At 41.3% G+C, this 22,503-nt stretch overlaps 1 protein-coding gene across 4 annotated transcripts in view; it reads right to left on the bottom strand.

The window, feature by feature from the left end:
* Nucleotides 1–4,132, bottom strand: part of ctnna2 (catenin (cadherin-associated protein), alpha 2) — a gene marked incomplete at both ends in the record, with an annotated part of 480,574 nt that extends 476,442 nt beyond the window's left edge. For all 4 annotated transcript variants that reach the window (XM_080721670.1, XM_080721671.1, XM_080721673.1 and 1 more), the window contains one exon: nt 4,031–4,132. In XM_080721670.1, coding sequence (XP_080577796.1) covers nt 4,031–4,132 — 102 coding nt within the window. The remainder of the gene's footprint in view (nt 1–4,030) is intronic.
* Between the last annotated feature and the right edge of the window lie 18,371 nt (nt 4,133–22,503).

Raw genomic sequence — 22,503 nt, 5'->3', positions numbered from 1 at the left:
CTGCTCAAGGGGCTTTCACTAAAGGTCTGACTGGTCTACAGCCCTAGGGTTTGTCTTATTGGTGTGATTGTGGTTTTCCAATACTACTGCAATGTCGGCTTTAATAAGAAACTCTAAGGGCTATTAAACCAGATTTGTGGGCATCATTATTGAAACATTAAATTCCTTGTCACACTCAAGTTAAAGCTGGGTGACAAACCTGGATGACAAGTGTCTGTCAGGTTCAATTTGAAGAAGCATCTCCAAGCCAAGCCAATACATTCAGATAAACATACAGTAGGCTCATTGAGTAGCCTACGCTCTCTCTGGACAATATAACCAGTAAGACTCCCTAATCGGGAGATTAGCGACCGTCAGGACCGCAAGAAGAGGGGCATGTGAGAAATCAGGGGCGGAGGTTGTGGTTTGCCAGCCAAGGAGTGTGTGTGCAAAGTTTGGCATGGATAGGGGCAACGGTGCCGGAGATAAGAGTAGGGCCAAAAGTGTGACGTGACGTGACGTGACGTGACGTGACGTGATGGACAGACTGACTGACTGACAGACAGACAGCCGGTGGAGCTTTTCATAGCAACTTGCGACCTAACAGTCGCAACAAACATTCACTGCTGCGTATATGGTAGGCAGTCCAGAATCAATGATATTCTTCCAAATAAAATGAATGAGCGCAGTACTGTACGTAGATTTCCTAATGTTTCACACAACACACACAGGCAAACATATATGTAACACATGTATCATCTTTCTTTCATCTTTTATACCATTTATGATCCTTTTGACGAATAATCAGATTGTCTCATTCAAACGTTTGGCACAAAAATAACAATAAAACAATAACCTACATGGTTTAATTTTCACTGATTCCTTTCATTCTGTCTGGGATGCAATGTGCTGATGAGTATGCAGGGCCTCCTATGGGAGGAGGACAAACCCACCCCCTGTCAACAGGCCCATGTTCTGCTGACCAAGCATGAGCAGTGCAATCAGAAATGGGGGATGGGCTGTGTGGAACACAGTAAGCTGCATGGCGGCTGTCGCCGGCTTTGATCAGAAATGACTATGTCCCTTACTGTGACATATTTATAGAAAGATGAAAACAAGCAACAACTAAAAAAAAACATGACAGTAAAGCACAATCCTTGTGAAAATCATCTCCCCAAGTGCTTTATACAGTATAAGCTATAAGCCATCAAGCTATGTTACATTCTTTTTTTCTTTTTCTTTTTTGCAGGACTGATGTTTTGTTTGTTAATTCAGCCATTCCAACACAACCCTAATAATGAAGTAATGATTCATTCCTGTGGAAATACAATCCACACTAAGACTAATAAACTAAATGGGACTAAGAGGCTGAGTAGCGGGGGGAGGGGGAGCGGGTCTACGATTAATACTAAAAATCTCAAGGGGACCAAAGTGTAAAGAAGTTTAATAGCGGTTCTTAAGCTGTGAGTAACTCTACTCTTTCCAAAACAAATATCCACCACCACAGTCAATGGGTCAGCCACTACTTGCACTGGAGTAACTTTATCAAGTCCTCTCAGAGAAAAGGGATGGTTGCCAAGGCACTTTCTCTGGAGTAAATACAGTCCCTCTCTCCAGGATTGTGTGTGTGTGTGTGTGTGTGTGTGTGTGTGTGTGTGTGTGTGTGTGTGTGTGTGTGTGTGTGTGTGTGTGTGTGTGTGTGTGTGTGTGTTTTGTTCTGTGATTAATGCAAGTATATGTGCTTGATTTTGCAGTAGCTGTTCTACAAAGCTACAAAGGGATTTTGCTGCATTTGTTCTTTGCAGCTGTGCCAAAACGTGAAAACCAGCAAAGCAAGCAATAGAAAAATGTGAAGGTTACATTGATTAACATTGATGATTGTTTTCATTAGATTTAATTGCCTTGAAATTATAAATAATGCACCGAAACCACCAGACGCACAAGCATGAGTGCACGGACGGTGCTTCTCCTTAGCTCCTATCTTAACGAATGCAGTTGTTCTCATTGGCCGCCAGACACTTCCGTCGTGCATGAAAAGTACAGTATCAGCTCTGGGCAGAAAAACATACCTGTCTACACTCATACAGTATAATCATATTGTATAGCCCACTGTTTCCCAAACAGTGGGTCGGGACTGATGTGTGGGCCCATTTTTACCAACTTTTTTCACTCCTTTTACTCAAATTTTTATTATTATTTCAAAACAATTTCAAAAAGTATTCAGAAATGAAACAAAGTTCTAACATTTCCAAAAAAGGAAATTCGTGAAAAAAGCTGAGCTTGTAGATCTGCTATTTTCACTAGTTTGGGTCCTGGGGATTTGAAAACTTTACTTTCCCTCGTAAAAATGTAATGTTATGTTATGTGAATAACGCACATTTTCTGCGAGTGACAAATGTGCTCACAAAAAGCCGTGCGGCTGCACCTCTGATGGGTAAAATATATGGATCCTTCACTATAAATAAATGTCCTGGATTTGGTCAGAATGTGTATTGAATGGTTAATTATGTAGAGAATATTGTAATGGCAGCCTGGAGGGATCTGAATGCAGGGCAGCACAGGTGTCATGTTTAATGTTCTATCTTGGAATATACTCTGATGCACCATTAACAATTAAATTAAGCTCTACGGTTGAATTCAGCGAACTAATTGGCTCCACAGGACCATTGTTTGACGAATGGCATTATCACAGACTCAAGTAGAAGTCACAATAAGCCAGTGTGAACACATGCAGCCCCGTGCAACCATCTGCACAAACCGCAACCCCAAGGAATCAATGGCCATGAGCCAACATCCTGTGGCCCAGGCCAGCTAATGCCAACCAGCGCTGCTTAGCATTTTTGACAATTCCTTTTCTCCCAATTTAGGTTGTTATGCCAAGAAGTAATTCTCCATGTATTGTAGGATATGTGTGACATCAAGGGAGGTTCTTCTTTTCTCCTGACAGTGAGGAGTTTCACAGAGAGGATGTAACACAAGCGGAAAATGTATTCATGCACTCAAAATGTATAACGTAAAGCTATTCCTTTCAGTTCCACACCCCACTGAACAGGCAACCCGTAGAAGTCGCCATTGCAGCGACAGAGATCACCCTCTCTCCCCGGGATCCCACCTGTGAACACAGCCAATTGTGTTCATGAGAGCGGCTGACGAAGCCGAATGCACCGCAGAGGATCCAAACCACTATTCTCCTCGGTGGATGCCCCCCGCTGATAAGCATTTCTGTTCAAGTTTCAGCCGAAAGTTTTAACGAGAAACTCCTCCTAGCTCCTGCAATTGGCTAGGATACCGGGCTCTAACAAACAGTTTTGATGTAGTGATCAGACCTGCTTCTGGAAATGTTTGCCCGAGGAAATCTAGCTAGCAATACTATTGATCACCTTTTCATTTAGCATCAACTAAAACTCCATGAAAACACACATGAGATTTGTTTATTTTGCCATTTGTTTAGCTTTGTTAGCAAGTGGTCAATTTGTATAGGCAATTATAATTATTCCACCATAAAAATGTTTTAATATGATTTTTATTTTGTATTCGTTTTACCTAGAGTCTAGGTTTTACCTAGAGTCTAAAATAATCAAAATAATCATATTTTAACTGGGGACCCCCCCGCCCCACCCTACAATCACTGAGAGTTGAGACATTAGATTTTGCATAACACGGTTCTATTGTGAAAATATCAGATCAACATGCTCAAAACGCCTCGCAACGTGAGGCGTTGTGAGCATATAGATCGGCTATTTTCACAATTTCTGCCTCTAATATTTGACAATTTGGCCAATGTTTAATTTGTCATTTTAGAGGTTTTAAAAAGTCCTTAAATTGTCACTTTAGAAATGTGCAGATACCCTCTATAGTCTATCTATACACTTAAACTTTATGTTGGTTTCTTTACTATTGAGTGAGAAAACAATGTTGCACATTAAGTTAATCATCTGGGGACCCCCCAATTATTTGGGGACCCACAGGTTGACCTAGACAACTAAACATGACCAATAATAGTGGCAGTAGCAGCTGTACTTCCAACCCATAAGCCATAAGATATTCCTACCTGTGTGACCAGCGGCTCCAGCAGCCTCTCCACAGTCAGGGTACGGATCTCCAGACTCTTGGGGTCCCATTTCAGCAGGATAGGGGACGTGGCAGTCGTCATGTTCTCTGGTGGGAGCAAAGTTAGAGCAAACGTTAAAAACGTTAGACACTTAACATGAGCTATTCCATAACCACTTTGACCGGAGACCGGAGTTTGACTCAACGTTAAATATCTTCGCTGAAAATAGACTATCTAGAAGCTCTTCGTGTGTAGTGCATAGTGTTTAAAAAAATGAGCTTTTTCAGAGGAAATCTTGCAAAATTGTTATGACAATATATAGCCTAATGTTAGTAAAAAAGTTGGTTGTATAAATATCCTGGACTGTATGTACAGTACCCTGCTGAAAAAAACAGCTAAAACCAGCTTATGATGTTTGCTGGTTTTAGCTGGACCAGCTTAAGCTGATCTTCGCTCTTTTTTTCAGCAGGTATTTGTGACCATGATAGAATGTGTGGCAAATGAGTACCAAGTACAAACAGCACTCGTCGTCGCGACGCATGGAACAGAAGTTTACTTGTTGTCCTATACATAATTACAGCTTAGCTGTACATTTCTCAAGATTAATTTAAAAACGTATTGATTTTAGAGTGGTGTAGTTTGTGGTTGTTTGTGGCTACATGTGAAGTTTGTGTCTGACTCTGTTAGCAAGCAACCTAGCCTACAGTGTGTGGAGAAAATAACAACATGCAGTTGCCAGGTCTGATAATATAAGCCATGTTGGGCTAGGTTGGATGAAATACCATGCAGTGTTGCCAGGTCTGACTATTATAAGCCATGTTGGTCTTTTATTTCTGTAAAGTTGCTTGTAAATAATGGAGGTTGCTTGTGAGCTTGTAGATCGGCTATTTTCAAATAGCGGAAGTATTCAGGTTTAAAGTGCTCATGTGGCCTATAGGCTATATTCACTCATTTTGGGCATGTTTCCATAGACCTGGTTGTTTATTCCTCCTGACAAATCTGACAACAGAACTTACTTAGGTTATTTACTTAAGCTTGAAAAGCCAAATAGTATTTATTTTTGTATGTAAATAAAGCACTTTGAAACTGAAGATGATGGGCAAATGTTGATGATAATAAAATAAAAATCAGAAGATGATTGCCAGTGTTGTTAGAAAATACAATATATATATATATATATATATATATATATATATATATATATATATATATATATATATTTTTTTTTTTTTTTTTTACTGAGTTAGAATCGCGCAAACACACCCTCCTCGAAAAACACGGAAAATGTTCTGTCTGCGCGCCGCGCTGTGCGTCCATGCTACGCCACTCCCCGCAACTCTCCCCCACTCCTTCAGCTTCTGCCTAGGGGAAACACTGAATATGGTGGTGAACACGGAGCCAGGAGATCAGCCAAGGTCTTGATGACTCCCCCAGAAATGGCGAAAATATTTGCCAACATATCTTGTATATCTATATCCGCACTGACTTTGACCTCTAAGGACCTTCCAGGGAGGGTGTTTTTGTGCGTCTTGCCGCATCACCCTTTCTTGTTTTTTTATTTTCTTTTGCTAGTTGTTTTTATTGCTCTGACCTTTGGACACAGCACTATTAGGTTGTGTTAGTAGTTTTTTTGTAGTATTTCTGCTTGTGTTTGACATGATGTAGAGATACTTGTTGCACTAACTAGCATTGACTGATGTGGGCACTGTATTATTTTTGATAGTCGTGCTTTAGGACACTTTATGTATATATATTATTCGTTCCCTTTCCTGTTGTACCTTGCTCTTACTGTACTTACTGTACTCTGTTCTTGTTTTTTCTTTTTATCTTTTTCATACTTCTCTAACTTTGTAAATAATCTTATACTGCTGTGCTGCCTCTGGGCAACTAATTCTCCCCCTTGGGATAATAAAGGTATCTATCTATCTATCTATCTATCTATCTATCTATCTATCTTGTAATAATTGTGAGGACTGAACAACATGCATGCCATGTGGGTCAGCAACTATGGAACTGTGACTGTAAGCAACTTCACAGTGGATCAGCTGGGAAAAGCCCAGTCTACTGTAGATCAAGGAGACCGAAAGGTGGAAAGAATATGATTGACAGATGTGACAAATCAGATTCACCGTAGCTCTCTGATTCGCCCTGGCATGTGACCTATGCTGCGCAGCTGTGCCAATAACCATGATAAAGCACTCCTTCTCATGTGTTATTGCTTAAAAATATGAGGCCAGTGATGTCATTTTGTGCGCATCCCGCATCAAAAACTCATTCAATTCGCCCAGGGACTCATTCATGTCATGGTCCTGGGGTCCTGGGGATGCGCCTCCATTGGAGTCCATGTTAAAATAATTTACCGGGTCGCGGTTAAAGAAAAACATTTTAAAATTCCACAGACACCACCATTGTTCATGGGTGAAAGCATCCTACTTTACCCTACGTTAACACAAATAAAATCCACATAGAAAGTCTTAAACAGGCGATAGAAACATCAAGGTTTTGATTCAACCGACGTCCGACGCCATTTTGCGCGCCCGAATTCATTAGGGGCACATGTTTTAGTAGTTTTAGTAGTTCTAAGTTCAAACATTAGCCAAATTGTAAAATAAATATAAGAAATAGGCAAACATTTTGAAAATAGCCGATCTACAAGCTCACTGCGCTCGAAAACATTGTATTGAGGACTCATAAAACTTTTCTGGGACCCATTTGAATGACCACCTGTGGGTCCCGGGACCCATTACATTGAAAACCTAGTAACATCACTGTGAGGCCTTTAAATAATAGCAGGCCCAAACATTTCCTCAATATATTCTGTTCATCTGCTGAAAGGTTCAAAGGATTTACATTCACAAGCTTGACTACACTGACTTGCACCCAAATGTGTGAATAATTTGCCAGAACAGTGCACCTCCTACCCCAAGCTACTGTACAAGAAATTCATAAATGGCATGCACACTGCTTTCATGGTTTTTGCTGCTCCCATTTAACTGTCCCTTCATTTGAGACGTTGGACATGGCAACTGAATTTTAGTTGGTTTAGTGACTCTGAGTGTCATATTTAAATAATTTCTATTATCTTGCCCAATTATGCCCAACTGACTTGCACATTGTATTATTCAGCCACAGTGTATACATATGTCGGTTGAATCAGAGTTTATTGACATAAAGTTGCTAATAATGACACTGGTGGGTTTTTGGAGAACAAAGTCATGAGACATGAAGGATTACCAAAGCTGTCCTTGGTGTACAATATTGGTGAGTCTACTGTTGTTTAATGCAATCAGACCAGACTTTTATGTCTCATAGTCAAAGAAAGTAGATGAAATGCTAGCCAACATAGACAGCAGTCGTCTGTCTGTCTGTCTGTCTGTCTGTCTGTCTGTCTGTCTGTCTGTCTGTCTGTCTGTATGTCTGTCTACGCACACACTTATTGTCATTTGCTATCTGGCGCAGTGCAGTGAGAAAAAGAAAACGCACATGTCAATTGTCCTGGCAACCCCCTGTACACTGCACGAAAAACAACGCACAGTGTATGCCTCTTCTTTAGAAATGATCTGTCAATGTAAAAGCGTTCTTTCTGATGAGGGCTAGCCTAGGTGGACAGAATTTACAAACCAAATGACCAAATGATCAATAATCCAGATTTATTTTCCAAAAGGTTCCAAAGGTATGGTTCAAAAATAGTTTCCAAAAAATTCAATAAAGAAAATACAAAACAATACATTTTACATGCTTTCTAGCAAGCAAGCTGTCTAGAGAATAAACTGACTTTAACAGACTGGGTTTAAGGGCAGATTTCCTCGACAGCATTGTGCCTGCGTTCACTGACCTCAAAAGACTAAAATATTCAGACCTGGGCCTCGGCTTAGTGACACCAACCATCTGACTTAAAGACAGGTTCACTCAATACATTCACCTACATCAATAGTGAAAATCAACAAAGAAAACATTTCTCAAACCTTAATCATGTTTTTAGCAACTCTTTTCATCTATAATACACAGTATATTACACAGAAAATGCACACTTCCCTGGTCAATTACCATACCCACCCTATAAAAGGACGTGTGACTCTTTTCAGATCCTGAGGCCAGGAAGAGGATATGGCAAGAATGCGTGTTTGCTGTTTAGTAATGATGACGATGAGCTTTAAACTGTTGGGATGAATAAAGGTGTATGTTTCAACCAACCAATTGTATCTGTGTTATGTGTACCGACTCCCTGATTACCAACGTAGCTAGCATTGTAGGAAACAAGTGTTTGGTGCTGACCGCTGTAACAAAAGATTAACGAGAGCTAACTAAAGGTCATGGTGAATATATTGCAATAGTAACATATGTGAATTGAATTGAATGCATATGTTAAACAGAAAATAATGATATGTAATCATGAGAAACAATAAAGGTAGGCTATAAAGGTAAAGCAGTCTCTGTCTTCACCACAGTCAACATAATACAAATTTGTATCTGTACTTTGGGTTCTGTACTTGGACTGCTCCTTTTTTTCTCTCTACACCAACAATAAAACGATCTGCAAAGTCACAAAGCAACATGTTGTGAGCTTGTATATCAGCTATTTTCATTGAACACTTTCCTATTATACCCAGAATGGGACGCTAGTGTTCATGTGGTTAAAAGCAACATAATTAGATGTAAAAACCTGTAAATACGACTAGTAATAGGGAAAGATGGAATAACAGAAAGAATGTTATACACATTTTATCAGGTAGCCTAACAGCAACCCCAAAATGTAGACATTGGTGGGTTTCTCTCTCTTGCGGATCAATTAAGATTCATCCTATACAGTATCTCCCACACACAAACACACCAGCTCTATTAATATTCCCAAAGCAGTACTGCACTGATCACAAGGGCCAGAAACACTGACAGTTGTGAACAATAAAGTTATACAATTAGGCAATAAAGAGACAGTAAAGTAGTTGGTGGACTAAATGTTGTAGTTTTTTGTGTATTGCATGTGGTGCTGAATGGAGTTCATTCTTTGCACGTCATTTTAATAAAGATGTCACTACACAAATACCTCCCTCATTTACTGTACTTCAATGAATAAATGAATGCTAAACTAGAAGGATAGACTAGAGGAATGATTTTTAGTTTGCCGTACGTACATACTGACATTTAAAAACTATGTCAGCATGATTAATCAAAATTGTATCACTTTACAAGATTATTTAGAGTGGCCAACTTCATTATTCAGGATAGATGATCAGATGCACATTGCTTGACATAATGGTTTCAGAACTCAGTCATTATCATTATTTAGGCCTAGAATTATTGAATGCTTTAACCAGTGAAAAATAGCAGATATAGCTCATAGTGCGGCACCAAGTGCCGCGCTGCGAGCTTGTAGATCTGCTATTTTTGAAAAAGTCGTGAAAATGTGTGCAAATCTTGAATATATGTATTTTCAAAGCGAACGTTTGTAACTCAAATGTTGCTTCTGGGTGGTCCCTGGAACTAGATATTTTGAAATGGGGGTCCGTGGCCAAATACATATCATTTTGGGGGTCCTTCACATGAAAAGGTTTGAGAACCTCTGACATAGTAGTCTCTCAAGAACAGACTAACTGAGCTCCAGTTAAGTGAAAAGTACCTTTTCTTTGACGATGGCTGGCCAGATTGCTGACATAGAAACATAGGTTTTTTCCAAAATTCAAATTTTCACGATCTACGATCTACAAGCTCGCAGCGCGGCACTCGGTGCCGCGCTGTGAGCTTGTATATCTGCTATTTTTTTTATATTTAAAGCATAAAATATTGCGTCATAATGTGTTCAGGCCTAAATGGGTTAAACGATGGGAAGCCTCTATTTCAGAACTGACTATGCAGCCAATGCTTATTCAACAGTCTGTTCTCAAAACCCATATTAAATTACACCACAGCAGCCATATCAACAAAAAGCAGAAAGAAAAGAGAATGTGCCACCCTCCCTTTTCTATGAGTGTAATATTCCAGACATGGCAGGGTAGAGTTGAATGCAGCAGCAAGGATGCAAATGCTTCAGGGCATGGAAACATGCCATTCATCTTTCATGTGAAAATAACAATGTAGCCCAAAATACCAGAGTTCCAGGGTAATTCAACACACAGGCAGGTATGAGACAGCATAAGATCTCTGACACTAAGGATATAAACTCATAAGACACTATGTAAGCGTGACAAAATGTTACAACCGATCTGCAGAACTCTGTCCTAGGGCTTTCATCATCAGGTCCAGTCAGTAAATTAAATCTAATATGATACTAAGTGTACGCGCACGCACGCACGCACGCACGCACGCACGCACGCACGCACGCACGCACGCACGCACACACACACGCACACACACACACACACACACACACAAACACACACACACAAACACACACACTGAGCAATACAAATTCAAATTGTGCCTGTGCTTCTTCTTTTTCTTGACATCAAATGTTTAATTTTAAACACTAGAAGCAGTGCTCTTCCGAGCACAGGTCTCCACCAGGCCGTGTGTCCTGGTGGTGCTACTGTATAATAGGCCAATGTAAAAAGGGTGGCATATATTCTTCACCATAGATCTTTCATGGAAATCGGACGCTGCATGCATGATTTGAAGCATTGTGTTCCAAAAATGTGTTTTGCTAAACTCTACCTGCTGGTGGCGCTATAACAGGCCAATGTGAAAAAAGGTAGCATTTGTTCCTTGACCTAGTGGGAATATGTGTGGCAAATTTCACGGTAATCGCAAGCTGCGTTGAGGATTTGAAGCATTTTGTTCAAAAACAGAGCAATCCTGCAAACTTTGGAAGCTAATATTAGCCAATCAGGATGGAATATGAAATATCAGACAGATCTGACTTGATCACATGACTATAGAGATACTGTGTACCGATTTGCGTGATTTTTGGATAAAATCTCAAGGAGTAATATCCAAAAATGTGTTTTACATAAGTCGGCCCAAAGGTGGCGCTATAAAAGGCTGATGTGAAAAATGCAGGGCAAAAGTTTATCCTTAGCCTCTAGGGAGTGCGCTTACAAAGTTTGAAACTGATCGGTGGAGTTATAGGTAAAACCACAAATCGGCCTGTTATAGCGCCACCATGAGGCTGATTTAAAAACATTTAAGTGGCATTTCTTCCTCGGGCTAGTGGGAACGTGTGTGTGCGATTTCATGATAATTGCACTTTGCGTTTGTGATTTGAGGCATTTTGTTCAAAACGGCTCAATCTTACAAACTTTGGAAGCCAATCTTAGCCAATCAGGATGGAATATGCAAAATCGGACAAATCCGTGTCGATCACATGACTGTTGAGATACTGCCTAGCGATTTGTAGGATTTTTGGACAAAATCTGTAAGAGTAGTGCACAGAAATGTGTTTTGGGAACATCGGCCACTAGGTGGCGCTAGAAAAGGCCCATTTGAAAAATTTAGGGCAGAGGTTCTAGATTGGCATCCAGGGAATGTGTGTGCTCACTTTGGCAGCGACCGGGCCAACGGCGACTGAGATTAGCTGCACACAAACTGCGAGGACGCACACACGGACACACGGACGGACGGACGGACACACGGACGGACGGAGGGGAAAACATACTCTCCCCCATGCCTTCGGCTGGTGGAGACAATAAACAGAGTTGAATATAAACAGAGGTGGGGTCCATGTGAAAATACATAACCCTAACTTAATGAATAAGAGCTTGCCATAGAAGTGCATGTTTTTTTTTTTTTTTACATAATTCTTATTTTGTCACATCCGCACATATTTACAGGGTTAAAATGTTACATATTTTTCATCATCATATTACAGTCTATTTCAATCCTCTGTGGTGCCATTCTTCCGGGTTGTGTATTCAGTTCATTTCTCCCCGTTTTTCAAGAAAGAACTCTTCCTGTATCCTGAGCCCATGGTTAAATCTCTCCATTACATACATTTCCTCCACAATGCACAGCCACTGCTCACAAGTAGTGGAGTCACTTCTATACCACAATCTCGTTAAAAGTGCAAGCTTCCATGGCAATATTCCACACCCCTTCTATTGTTTTCATTAGAGGACAAAGAACAAAGAATGTGCTGGTGACTCATTCCAGTCAGTGACAGAGATCATTGTTGGCGGGAATGACATGACATGACAAACAATCAATGAATGCTCTTACATGTCTTATTTATTTATGAAACCTGGTGAGATGACTGAAACACTGTGAAGGAACAGGGAAAAGAAATTAACTTTTGACATGCTGTGATGCTGGTTAGTTTGCACTGTATATGCGTTTAAGTGAAGATAATAACATTTGAGTGATAAAACCTTTTTTCTTCTTTTTGAGCGGTGGTCACACCGTCTCCATAGCGTGGCCGTGTGTGTATCCGTGTGTGTCTGTCTGTCTGTCTGTCTGTAGCCTGAGGTGTATGTAGCCTCAGTACCTCTGGGTGACCAGAGAGGTGCTGTTGAGTCTAGCTTACCCTGAGCATCAACTGCAACCAGTTGGGGCCTGAGTGAGCAAGTATGGCTCACACTCTCTCTCTCTCTCTCTCACGCACACGCACCCCCCCCCCCCCCCCCCCCCCCCCCCCCCACACACACACACACACACACACACACTCCAGCTGGGTGAGCAACGCACACACGCACACACACACACACCTCTGTGAGCAACACACACACACACACACACACACACACACATGCACGCACGCACGCGCACACACCCCCACCCCCACACACGTGCAGGCACCACCGCTCACTTCAAACTTGGGTTTGATTTTTATATTAACCACTTGAACCCTAGCGTCCATATTCGGAGAACTTTAGCCAAAAATAGCCGGTCTACAAGCTCACAACGCCTCGCAGCGAGGCGTTGTGAGCTTGTAGATTGGCTATTTTCGGCAAAGAGGTTTGGTGTAGAGCAGGGGTAGGCAACCTTAGGCACGGGTGCCAACATTGGCACAGAGGAGGGTGATCACCGGCACACTGGCAGAAGTGTGAGAGAGAGGATTTTTATTTTAAAAACAAATCTTTTTTAAACGTGGTCAATTAAATAAAGTTAGCTAATTTATAGCAAATTACATCGTGCACAAAATTATACATTCATTATAACAATGTCCTGCCAATCAAAATATGTCAAAAATAGTTGTCATTATCACTTTTTAAATGTGGTCAGTTAAATGAAGTTAGCTAATTTATATCAAATTTCATCTACAAAATTCTACATTATTATATCAATGTCCTGCCAATTAAAATATGTACAAATATTTGTCATTAAAATGTATGTTCACTCTAGAAAATAAAAACATGGCAAAAAGGTTGCTGACCCCTGGTGTAGAGGGTAAAAAGAGCAGACTAAGTACAGGAAAGGTCAAGTTTATTAAGTATTGATGGTTCAAGTGGTTAAATATCTGAAAACACAAATTGACATGAATCCAAAATACACTGATGATTGTGCTGTCAAACAATGAAACTATGGAATCTCTGAAAAGGTTGTGGTGGGTCCCTGCTTCATCTCTCTCTCAACTATGGGGTCCTTGGCCTGAAAACGTTGAAGACCCCTGGTGTAGAATCTGTGGTTCTCGCCACAGAAATTGTAATCCCTATGTACGTCCAGTCCTTCAGGGAGCGAGACTAAAAGTGAAAATGTTCAGCTAGTAGGAGAGTCGGCCAGAAGTTACTGAGAGGGACAGAGGATATTGGATAAAAGCACCCAGCTGAGCTACACTCTGGGCCAGATCCATGCAGGCAACAAGAGTTACAAGCGCTCCTTTATAAACTGAATTTATATTTACATTTTGGTTCAGCACCGAAATTTTCTTTTCGTACCATGTACTTCGTTCCCACTGAAGATAGCTAGCCATTCAATGTAGCTGGTCATCATAGAAATGCCCAACTCTCTGTGTAGGAAAACGCTTAAGAACAACGGTGACTTGTCTGGAAACAATCTCAATTTCACCATAGATAGTAAAAAATAAAAACATAAAAACATTTAGGTGAGAATTAGAAATATGCCAATATTGATTTCACATGTAGAATGGCTTGTTTAAAGGTGTATTAACAGTATTTGAGTAATGTCATGATGCAAAGATGCTAGTGACAATATCTCAGACCAATCAGTACATGGAACCTCAAATGGGACAATAACTAGAAGCAGTGCTCTTCCAAGCACAGGTCTCCACCAGGCCACACAAATTGCCCTGTTATAGCGCCACCATGAGGCTAATTTGAGAAATTTTAAGTGGCATTTCTTCCTCTACCTAGTGGGAACGTGCACTCCCAATTTCACCAAGATTGCACGCTGTGTTCATGATTTGAGGCATTTTGTTCAAAACGGAGCAATCCTGCAAACTTTGGAAGCCAATTGTAGCCAATCAGGATGGAATATGGAAAATCGGACGTATCCATGATGATCACATGACTGTAGAGATACTGTCTACCAATTTGTAGGATTTTTGGACAAAATCTGTAGGAGTAGTGTACAGAAATGTGTTTTGCAAACATCGGCCTCATGGTGGCGCTAGAACAGGGCCATTTGAAAAATGTGGGGTAGAGGTTCTGAATTGGCATCCAGGGAGTGTGTGTGCTCAGTTTGGCAGCGATCGGGCCAACGGCGCCGGAGATTAGCTGTACACAAACTCGGAGGACGGACGGACGGACGCACGGACGGACGGACGGACGGACAGGGGCGAAAACATACTCTCCCCCTGCCTTCGGCTGGTGGAGACAACTAAAAATATCAGGTACTGAGGAACTACTTTTTAACAATGGAAATCCAAAAAGAGACAGTAACATGTACGGTAAATGAAGCACCACAGAGAACTGTCTCAGACCTTTTTCTAAAAAGGTCATTCCCTTGACAGGCCTTTCATGCCCTACTTCATCTGTCTCCTGAGAGCTGCAAATAGGGGTGAATCAGGGAGAAAGTGCAGTGTGTGCGTGTGTGCGCGTGTGTATGTGTGTAAATGGTGTGCAGTGCATAGGTACGGTAGTCAGGGGTGTCTCACCAAATTCTGGGCCCTGGGTACAAGGATTCACTGCGGCCCTCCATGAATGTTCTTCATAGGGGGAGGGGTTTTAACCCATTTAGACGTAAATACATATACTAGTAAGACACCAGAGGGTGGAATGCGACCTCAGGGTGACATGCGACCTCGCCCTAAAGGGTGAGGTCGCGCCAATTCTTGACTATCTGGCCAACCACAGCGTTTCTCTGACGATTCTAGTTGTTATCATTCTGGGGGGAGTTTGTTCATGTTTTTGTGAGGTTATCAACCCTAGGAGACACGGGGAGAACATGCAAACTCCACACAGAAAGGCCCTATCGCCAACCTCACCTAGGGTGTGAGCGATAGGGCCTAAACATGGAGATGTGGAGAACACTATATATGGAGATAGTCCAGTCCATCATGTCATATGGGACTACCGTCATAGACAGTAGCCATTGTTAGGCCGGAGTCAATGGCTGTCTGACTGTCTGTACAGGAAGTGATGTCACATGACATACTTTTTATGCCCATATATGAGTCATTCTGTACCACTCTCTCCATGTTTAGGCCAAACAGGTTCGCTCCATTTCTCCATGTATAGGTCCAAATGACCAACGTCGAGCTTGACAAGGAGGATACCGCACATTGTACCTCATCCACCATTTCTTCTCTCTCCTTTTGGTATCTTTATCCTCCTCCTCCTTTTTTATTCTTCTCTTTTTTTCACAGCCGCCCCCATATTTACTTTAGAAAATATATATTAAATTCTAAGAACGTTTCGAGTACCAGTTTGATACAAGAGCGAATAAGCGCTACACTTCTGGAATCCTGTGCGTCGACTTAAAGTCGGATCCAGGCCTAATAACTTTATCTAGCCGCCCCCGTTGCCACCTCCTTTTCTTTTCTGAGACACATTGTACCTCATCCACCCTTTCTTCTCTCTCCTTTTGGTATCTTTATCCTCCTCCTCCTTTTTTTGTCTTTCTTAGTCTTGTGTATCCTTCTCTTTTGGCTACTGTCTATGACGGTAGTCCAATATGACATGATGGACTGGACTATCTCCATATATAGTGTTATCCACATTTCGTGTAGCCGCCCCGTACAGGAAGTGATGTCACAACTCGCTGACATCACACTGACATCACAGGGGTACGGAAGGACACTCAAGCGACACGGTTCTTCAGAGTATATGCGACCTTCGGTCGCAACAAGCTCACAACGCGGCACTGAGTGCCGTGCTGTGAGCTTGTAGATCTGCTATTTTTTTTAAATCGTGAAACTTTGTGCAAGTCTTTCAATATTTCAAATCATTCTAAGGTTTTTTGAAAGACCCATGTTTCTATGTCAGTGGTGCTCAAACCTTTTCATGTGAAGGACCCCCAAAATGATATGTATTTGGCCACAGACCCCCATCTCAAAATATTTATTTCCAGGGACCCCCAGAAGCAAAGTTCGAATTGCAAATATTCGCTTAACAAATACATATATTCAAAGATTTGCACACATTTTCCTGACTTTTCAAAAATAGCAGCTCTACAATCTCGCAGCTCGGAACCGTGAGCTTGTATATCTGCTATTTTTCAATAGCTAAAGTTTTAAGGCCCCAGTAACTCAATCCCACTCCCCTCCCTTGTCACGCCCCTGTGTGTGTGTGAATGGTGTGCAGTGCATACTGTAGGTACGGTTGTACATGTTTCTGTGGTGTACTTACTATCCTGTGAGGTTTAATTTACGGACTGGATCTGATGATTAAAGCTCAGTTCCCTAGGACTTCTGGGGAGAGGTAGCTGCTACGTTAATCAGTCTGATTTAATGGCCAAACTGATTCACTGTAGCAGGGGGTTGGCAACTACACAGCCGCAGGACAGGTTTTTAAAGATTACCTTGGGGCATTTTTTTTGCTTTATTTAGATAGGAGTGATGGGAGTTGGATTCTAACTCCTGTCCTCGTTTCAGAAGGAGCATGTTCTGTTCTGTTCAGTACACTAACTGGCTGTACCACCATGTGTGCAGTGATGTTTAACCGTATTCAATGTAGTGGGTCCCAGGACCCACAGGTGATCATTCAAATGGGTCCTGGGAAAATACTAGGGTCCCCAATGAAATGTTTTCTTTTTTTCTTCTCTCGCTCTCTATTTGAGTTCCAAGAGTTATAATTATAGCTACATTCATGTATGTTCAAATGATCTGATAATTAAACAAAATGTGCCAACAAATTGTAATTTTGTATGTCACATCATACTCTATCATCTAAAATTCTAGATGTGTGTGTGTGCGTGCGTGTGTGTATTCACACTTCACTTCACAGAGATAAATAGGAACTAAAGAACAACAACGCTATGTGAAAGAATAATGAAGACGGAACAGATACATTTGTTATAAAGTAAATATGTTTGTGACAGTATTTGTTGTTCTGGTGTTTACAATGGGGAATTCCCTACAAATGAGTTATTTACGTCTGATTTATGCTTGTGTCGCACAGACTATAACGATTTATAACAACGTGTCAGAGTTTCATGCACAACATTCCTCCGTACACTGAAGTATAGATGCACAAGTAGCCAGCGCCCGGAGAGGGAAAGGAATGGGGGTCTCGCTGCATGAGCGAGGCAGGCAGACGAGTCCCGTAAGCGCCTTCACGTTGGTTCTGAGTATACGAGTAAGACTCCCTAATCGGGAGATAAGCGACCGTCAGGTCACATGTATACACAAATAGGTCCAAAAATGTGTTTGAAAAAATCGGCCTGATGGTGGCGCTAAATAGGACAGATCCATGTTGATGACAGGACTGTAGACATACTGTGTACCGCTTTGCGTGATTTTAGGGCAAAATCTGTAGGCGCAGCCGCAGTGTCCAAAAATGTGTTAAACAAAAATCAGCCTGATGGTGCCGCTAAATGGGACAGATCCATGTTGATGACAGGACTGTAGACATACTGTGTATCGCTTTGCGTGATTTTAGGGCAGAATCTGTAGGAGCAGTGTCCAAAAATGTGTTTTGCAAGAATCGGCCTCATGGTGGCGCTAGAAGAGGGCCATGTGAGAAATGAGGGGTGGAGGGTGTGGTTTGGCAGACAAGGAGCGTCTGTGCAAAGTTTGGCATGGATAGGGGCAACGGTGGCAGAGATATGAGTAGGGGAAGTGTGACGTGACTTGACAGACTGACAGCTGGTGGAGGTTTTGATAGTACCGTAACTGCAATTAACATCACTGTGTTGTGTAGTGTGGGAATGTCCCACACTATAAGTGCTGAATGTGTTCATAACATACCGATAAAGTAATGCGCTCTGTGGACGCAGTGGTGTTTGGTTTGATGCATTTTTTCTTGAAATGACCATTGACCGTTGCTGTGTGTCACTCCCTGTCTCTCTCACCCCATTTCGTGTCTATATCTCCACTGTATACTATCAATAATGGCAAAAATAGATAGGGCCATTGTTTTGTAGAGATATTTTTGATTGGCCTGCAACTGTCAATGGCTGCAAGTAGGAGGCATGTCCAACCCCTTCAACTCTGGTCCATCATGTAACCCTGCACTGTGTTGAATTTCACACAACTACAAGAGTATGTGAGCAAAGAGAGCTGCTTGGAGTTGAGCAGATGGGTGTGACTGAGCACATAACTTAACACACAGACACACCATCACATCTGATGAGTCAGCCCTTGTCTTTTTTGCTGTTTACTTTCAACGACTGCTTCCTCTTTCCCTCAATGGACTTCATGCAATGTCTGAACTGTGTATGAGGGCTGACTAATACCAGTGAACTAATAGCAGTGTGTGTGTGTGTGTGTGTGTGTGTGTGTGTGTGTGTGTGTGTGTGTGTGTGTGTGTGTGTGTGTGTGTGTGTGTGCGCGTGCATGTGCCAAGTGTATGACGTCATGATGGTAACAGCATGTTTGTGCAGGGTGATGGGTGTGCAACAGGACAGTGCATAGTCTATGCTGCTGTTTTTCATAAGTCAGCTATTTACTCATCTAATGTTGGGTCTTTTGTACTGTTTGTTGTTTATTCTCTATTAAACAATGTTATTAGCTTAGATTCTGCTGATGTCATCTATATGCTCTGCAATAATGCTGACAGTATGGCAGAGAGACAACTGCTCACGGATGTAAAGTAATTATCTCAAATTGGTTAGGTGTAGACTGAAGACTGTGTGTGTGTGTGTGGGGGGGGGGTCTCTATGAATGTGCTGACCTGTCTACATATGGGTTGTGTTTAAACAGTTAAGCCCCATGTCCATAATAGTGAAAATACACAATATGCAAGACTATCTGTGATCTTGTAGATCGGCTATTTTCATTATTTTATTTCGTTCCTGGTCTGGGGTCTGGGCCGGTGCAGTGTTGGCATCAGCTCTCCCATAATGACAAATAGGACTGTAGGAGTTACCGACTTCATATGTCATACAGTGAAGAAGCCTTGATGCGCATCTTTATGCAGTGCAAGCACACTTTCAAAAGTAATGACGTTTTCTCTGTATGAAAAATATGCATGTATTTGCAAAACCTTTGGGCACAGAAACATTTACACTTAGCATTATGAATTATGGTAGAGCTTAACCATAAGTCATGACTTCATGAAGACACTCTTATCCTCAAACTTCATACTAACAGAAAGCCTCCACTGAATATATTTTCATTAGGAGTCCATCTCTCTTAGTTAATGTATTGCAGAGCTGTGTCCTTGCCAGAATCCAGGAGGGTGAAGAATCCTGGCTGGGATCTATACCAGCTAAAAGCTCTGTATTTCCATTTCAAGGTCAAAATCTACGTGTCCTCTTAATAACTGGCTATTTACACTTCAGCATGATTTTCTTCAGGCCTCTGCCTGTTAACATCTTACGCCACTTTTATACTTACTTTCGTTGCATGCCGGTGTTGTGAAATAACAAAAATATGAATAGACGATTTATAAGCTCACAATGCGCTGGAGTACAGTGTAGATTTTTGTTTAGTTTTTAGCTGTCTAAAAATAATGCACAGATGTAAATAAAATAATAACGATTGGATTATATATGTGTTTTGACCTTATTGTTCTTTTCCTGAGATATTAACCTCATTCATGGCATAGTATTCAAGTTAAGCCATGTCAACAATGGCCCCCAGAGAAGGATTAGCCATAATTCCCATTTTCTCTTCCGATCACCAGATGACAATCCGTAGGCTACGCAATGTCCGTTTTAAGCACATATGCGCCTGAAATTAAACTCAAAATATAATTAGGAGCATTGCTGTGGTGTAACCAAAATGTTAGCTTGAGCAAACCAAACTAAGTGCTCCTTCTTTCATTACCATATGGTAAAACAAACGTGTCTTACTTTCTGTGCGCGTGTGCAGAGCTAGGCAAAGACTAGTCATAGGAGAACACATGGCTCGTTCAGCAAATTCGTTTTGTCACCGTTTTAGACATCCAGGATCAATATGTACTGTAGCCTATTTTTTTTTTATAATTCAAATGTTTTTTATTTTTTCTTCTTAATACAAAAAGTGGTAATGGGTGGTACAGTGCAGCACAACAACAGGTACAAATATATATACAGTCAGTCCAAGATAATACAAAAATAAAAATACAAAGGAAATAAAAGTAGGAACCTCTTCACATCTTCAAATAAGTGTCATATATGTTAGAAAACTATCCCATATCTCTTTCATCTTTCCCATACCATTCACTCTTCCCAGCATGTACTCATACGATGTGATTTTGATCATCTCCTCGTTCCACTCTTTAAAAACAGGAGTTCTTGGGGTTTTCCAGTTCCGCAGCAGGATTCTGGCTGCTGTGACCAGTCCAACCTTTACTATTACAAAAGCTTTTTTATTTAACCCAGGGACCACTGTCCTGTCTCCTAAAAGACAGAGCAGTGGTAGTGGGGGTATGGTAAATCCCAACCATTTTGACAGGTAATCAAGAATTGTACACCAGAAAGGATACACCATGCGACATTCCCAAATCATATGGACATACGTGCCAACTTCTTCTTTACACTTCCAACATGTATTACTCTCTGCAATTCCCATTTTCTGTAATCTAGTTGGTGTGTAGTAATATCTATGAATTATTTTATATTGAATAAATTTTCCCCTTGCTTCTCTGATCCCTTGTCCTGCATTTGCTATAAGTCCTTTCCAATGTTCATCTTCAATATCCACACCCAGATCCCTTTGCCATATCAGTTTGAGACTGTCACATGTATCACCCAACTGTTGTTTTGACATTTTATAAAATACGGAGGCGGTATGAGCTTCGTGTGGTAGTTTTAAATAATCAAGCAATGGGTTTTCACCAGCATCAAAAGTACTGCCCAGACAATGTCTCATTTGGAAATATTTCCAAAATGTACCATCATTCCCAAGTTTATATTTCGCTCTCAGATCTGAGCAAGTTATAAAGTTCCCATTGTCAAATAGGTCACTGATATTATTAATCCCGGATGTCTGCCATTTTTTCCAAAATACCTTTGTCTTCCCAATACATATTTTAGGGTTATTCCAGAGTGAAGAGTATGGTTGTTTATACTGTGACATCTTGTGTGCTTTATGAATCTTAGCCCATACATTCTTTGAATGTGACATTATAGGGTTCGGATTGGGTTCATTGCTCGCTGCCTGTGACAGAACATCAATTGGACGAAATGGTGAAGCCAGGCTTCTCTCTATGATTACCCAGTCCAAGTCAGAGTCCAACCCACTAAAGTGTTTAGACAATTTAGCCATTTTGAAGGAGATATTGTATGTCCTCATGTCTGGTAGGGCAAGGCCCCCTCTATCTCTAGGCATCCACATTTTACTCAGTTTGATTCTCGGTTTTTTCTTTTCCCAAAGAAAGTCCCTAATGATTTTATCATACTCTTTATAGATCCTGTCAGGGATATTCAAAGGGAGCATTGCTGAAATATAGTTAAACTGAGGTGCAACCACCATTTTGATAACATTCACTTTACCCCAGAGAGACAGTTTCAAAGTGCTCCACTTTTCCAGATTGTTTTTTATCTTCGTAAGTAATGGCTCATAATTTAATGCAATAATTTTGTCCAAATCTGAGGTAAGTCTAACTCCCAGGTATTTCATTCCAATAGGAACCCATCTGAAACCAAACTGAGTCACCATGTGTGAATGACATGATCTGGATATTGGCATAGCCTCAGATTTACTCCAGTTAATCTTATACCCAGACAGCTCAGAATATGTCTGAATAGTATCCATCAGGGGAGGTAGGGAGTTAGCAGGGTCCCTTATCAGTAATAAAATATCGTCCGCGTAAAGCATCAGTTTATGCTCTTTCCCCCCTCCCTCCACCCCTTTTATCGCTGTATTGGCTCTGATCATGGCTGCCAGTGGTTCGAGAAATATCGTGAATAGCAAAGGGGATAAACTGTCCTGAAACCTTCGCCAAAACCAAAACGTGACATTGCGGCCGACATGAAGCCCCAGTCTGACCTGTCAAAGGCCTTCTCAGCATCCAGTGAAAGGGCGGCGACAGGGGCGTCGCCCGCCGCATGACGCCACGTGA

The sequence above is a fragment of the Nannobrachium achirus genome, assembly GCF_963921795.1.
Source record: "Nannobrachium achirus genome assembly, chromosome: 3".
Classification (NCBI taxonomy): Eukaryota; Metazoa; Chordata; class Actinopteri; order Myctophiformes; family Myctophidae; genus Nannobrachium; species Nannobrachium achirus.
This window is presented reverse-complemented; position numbering and strand designations above follow the sequence as displayed.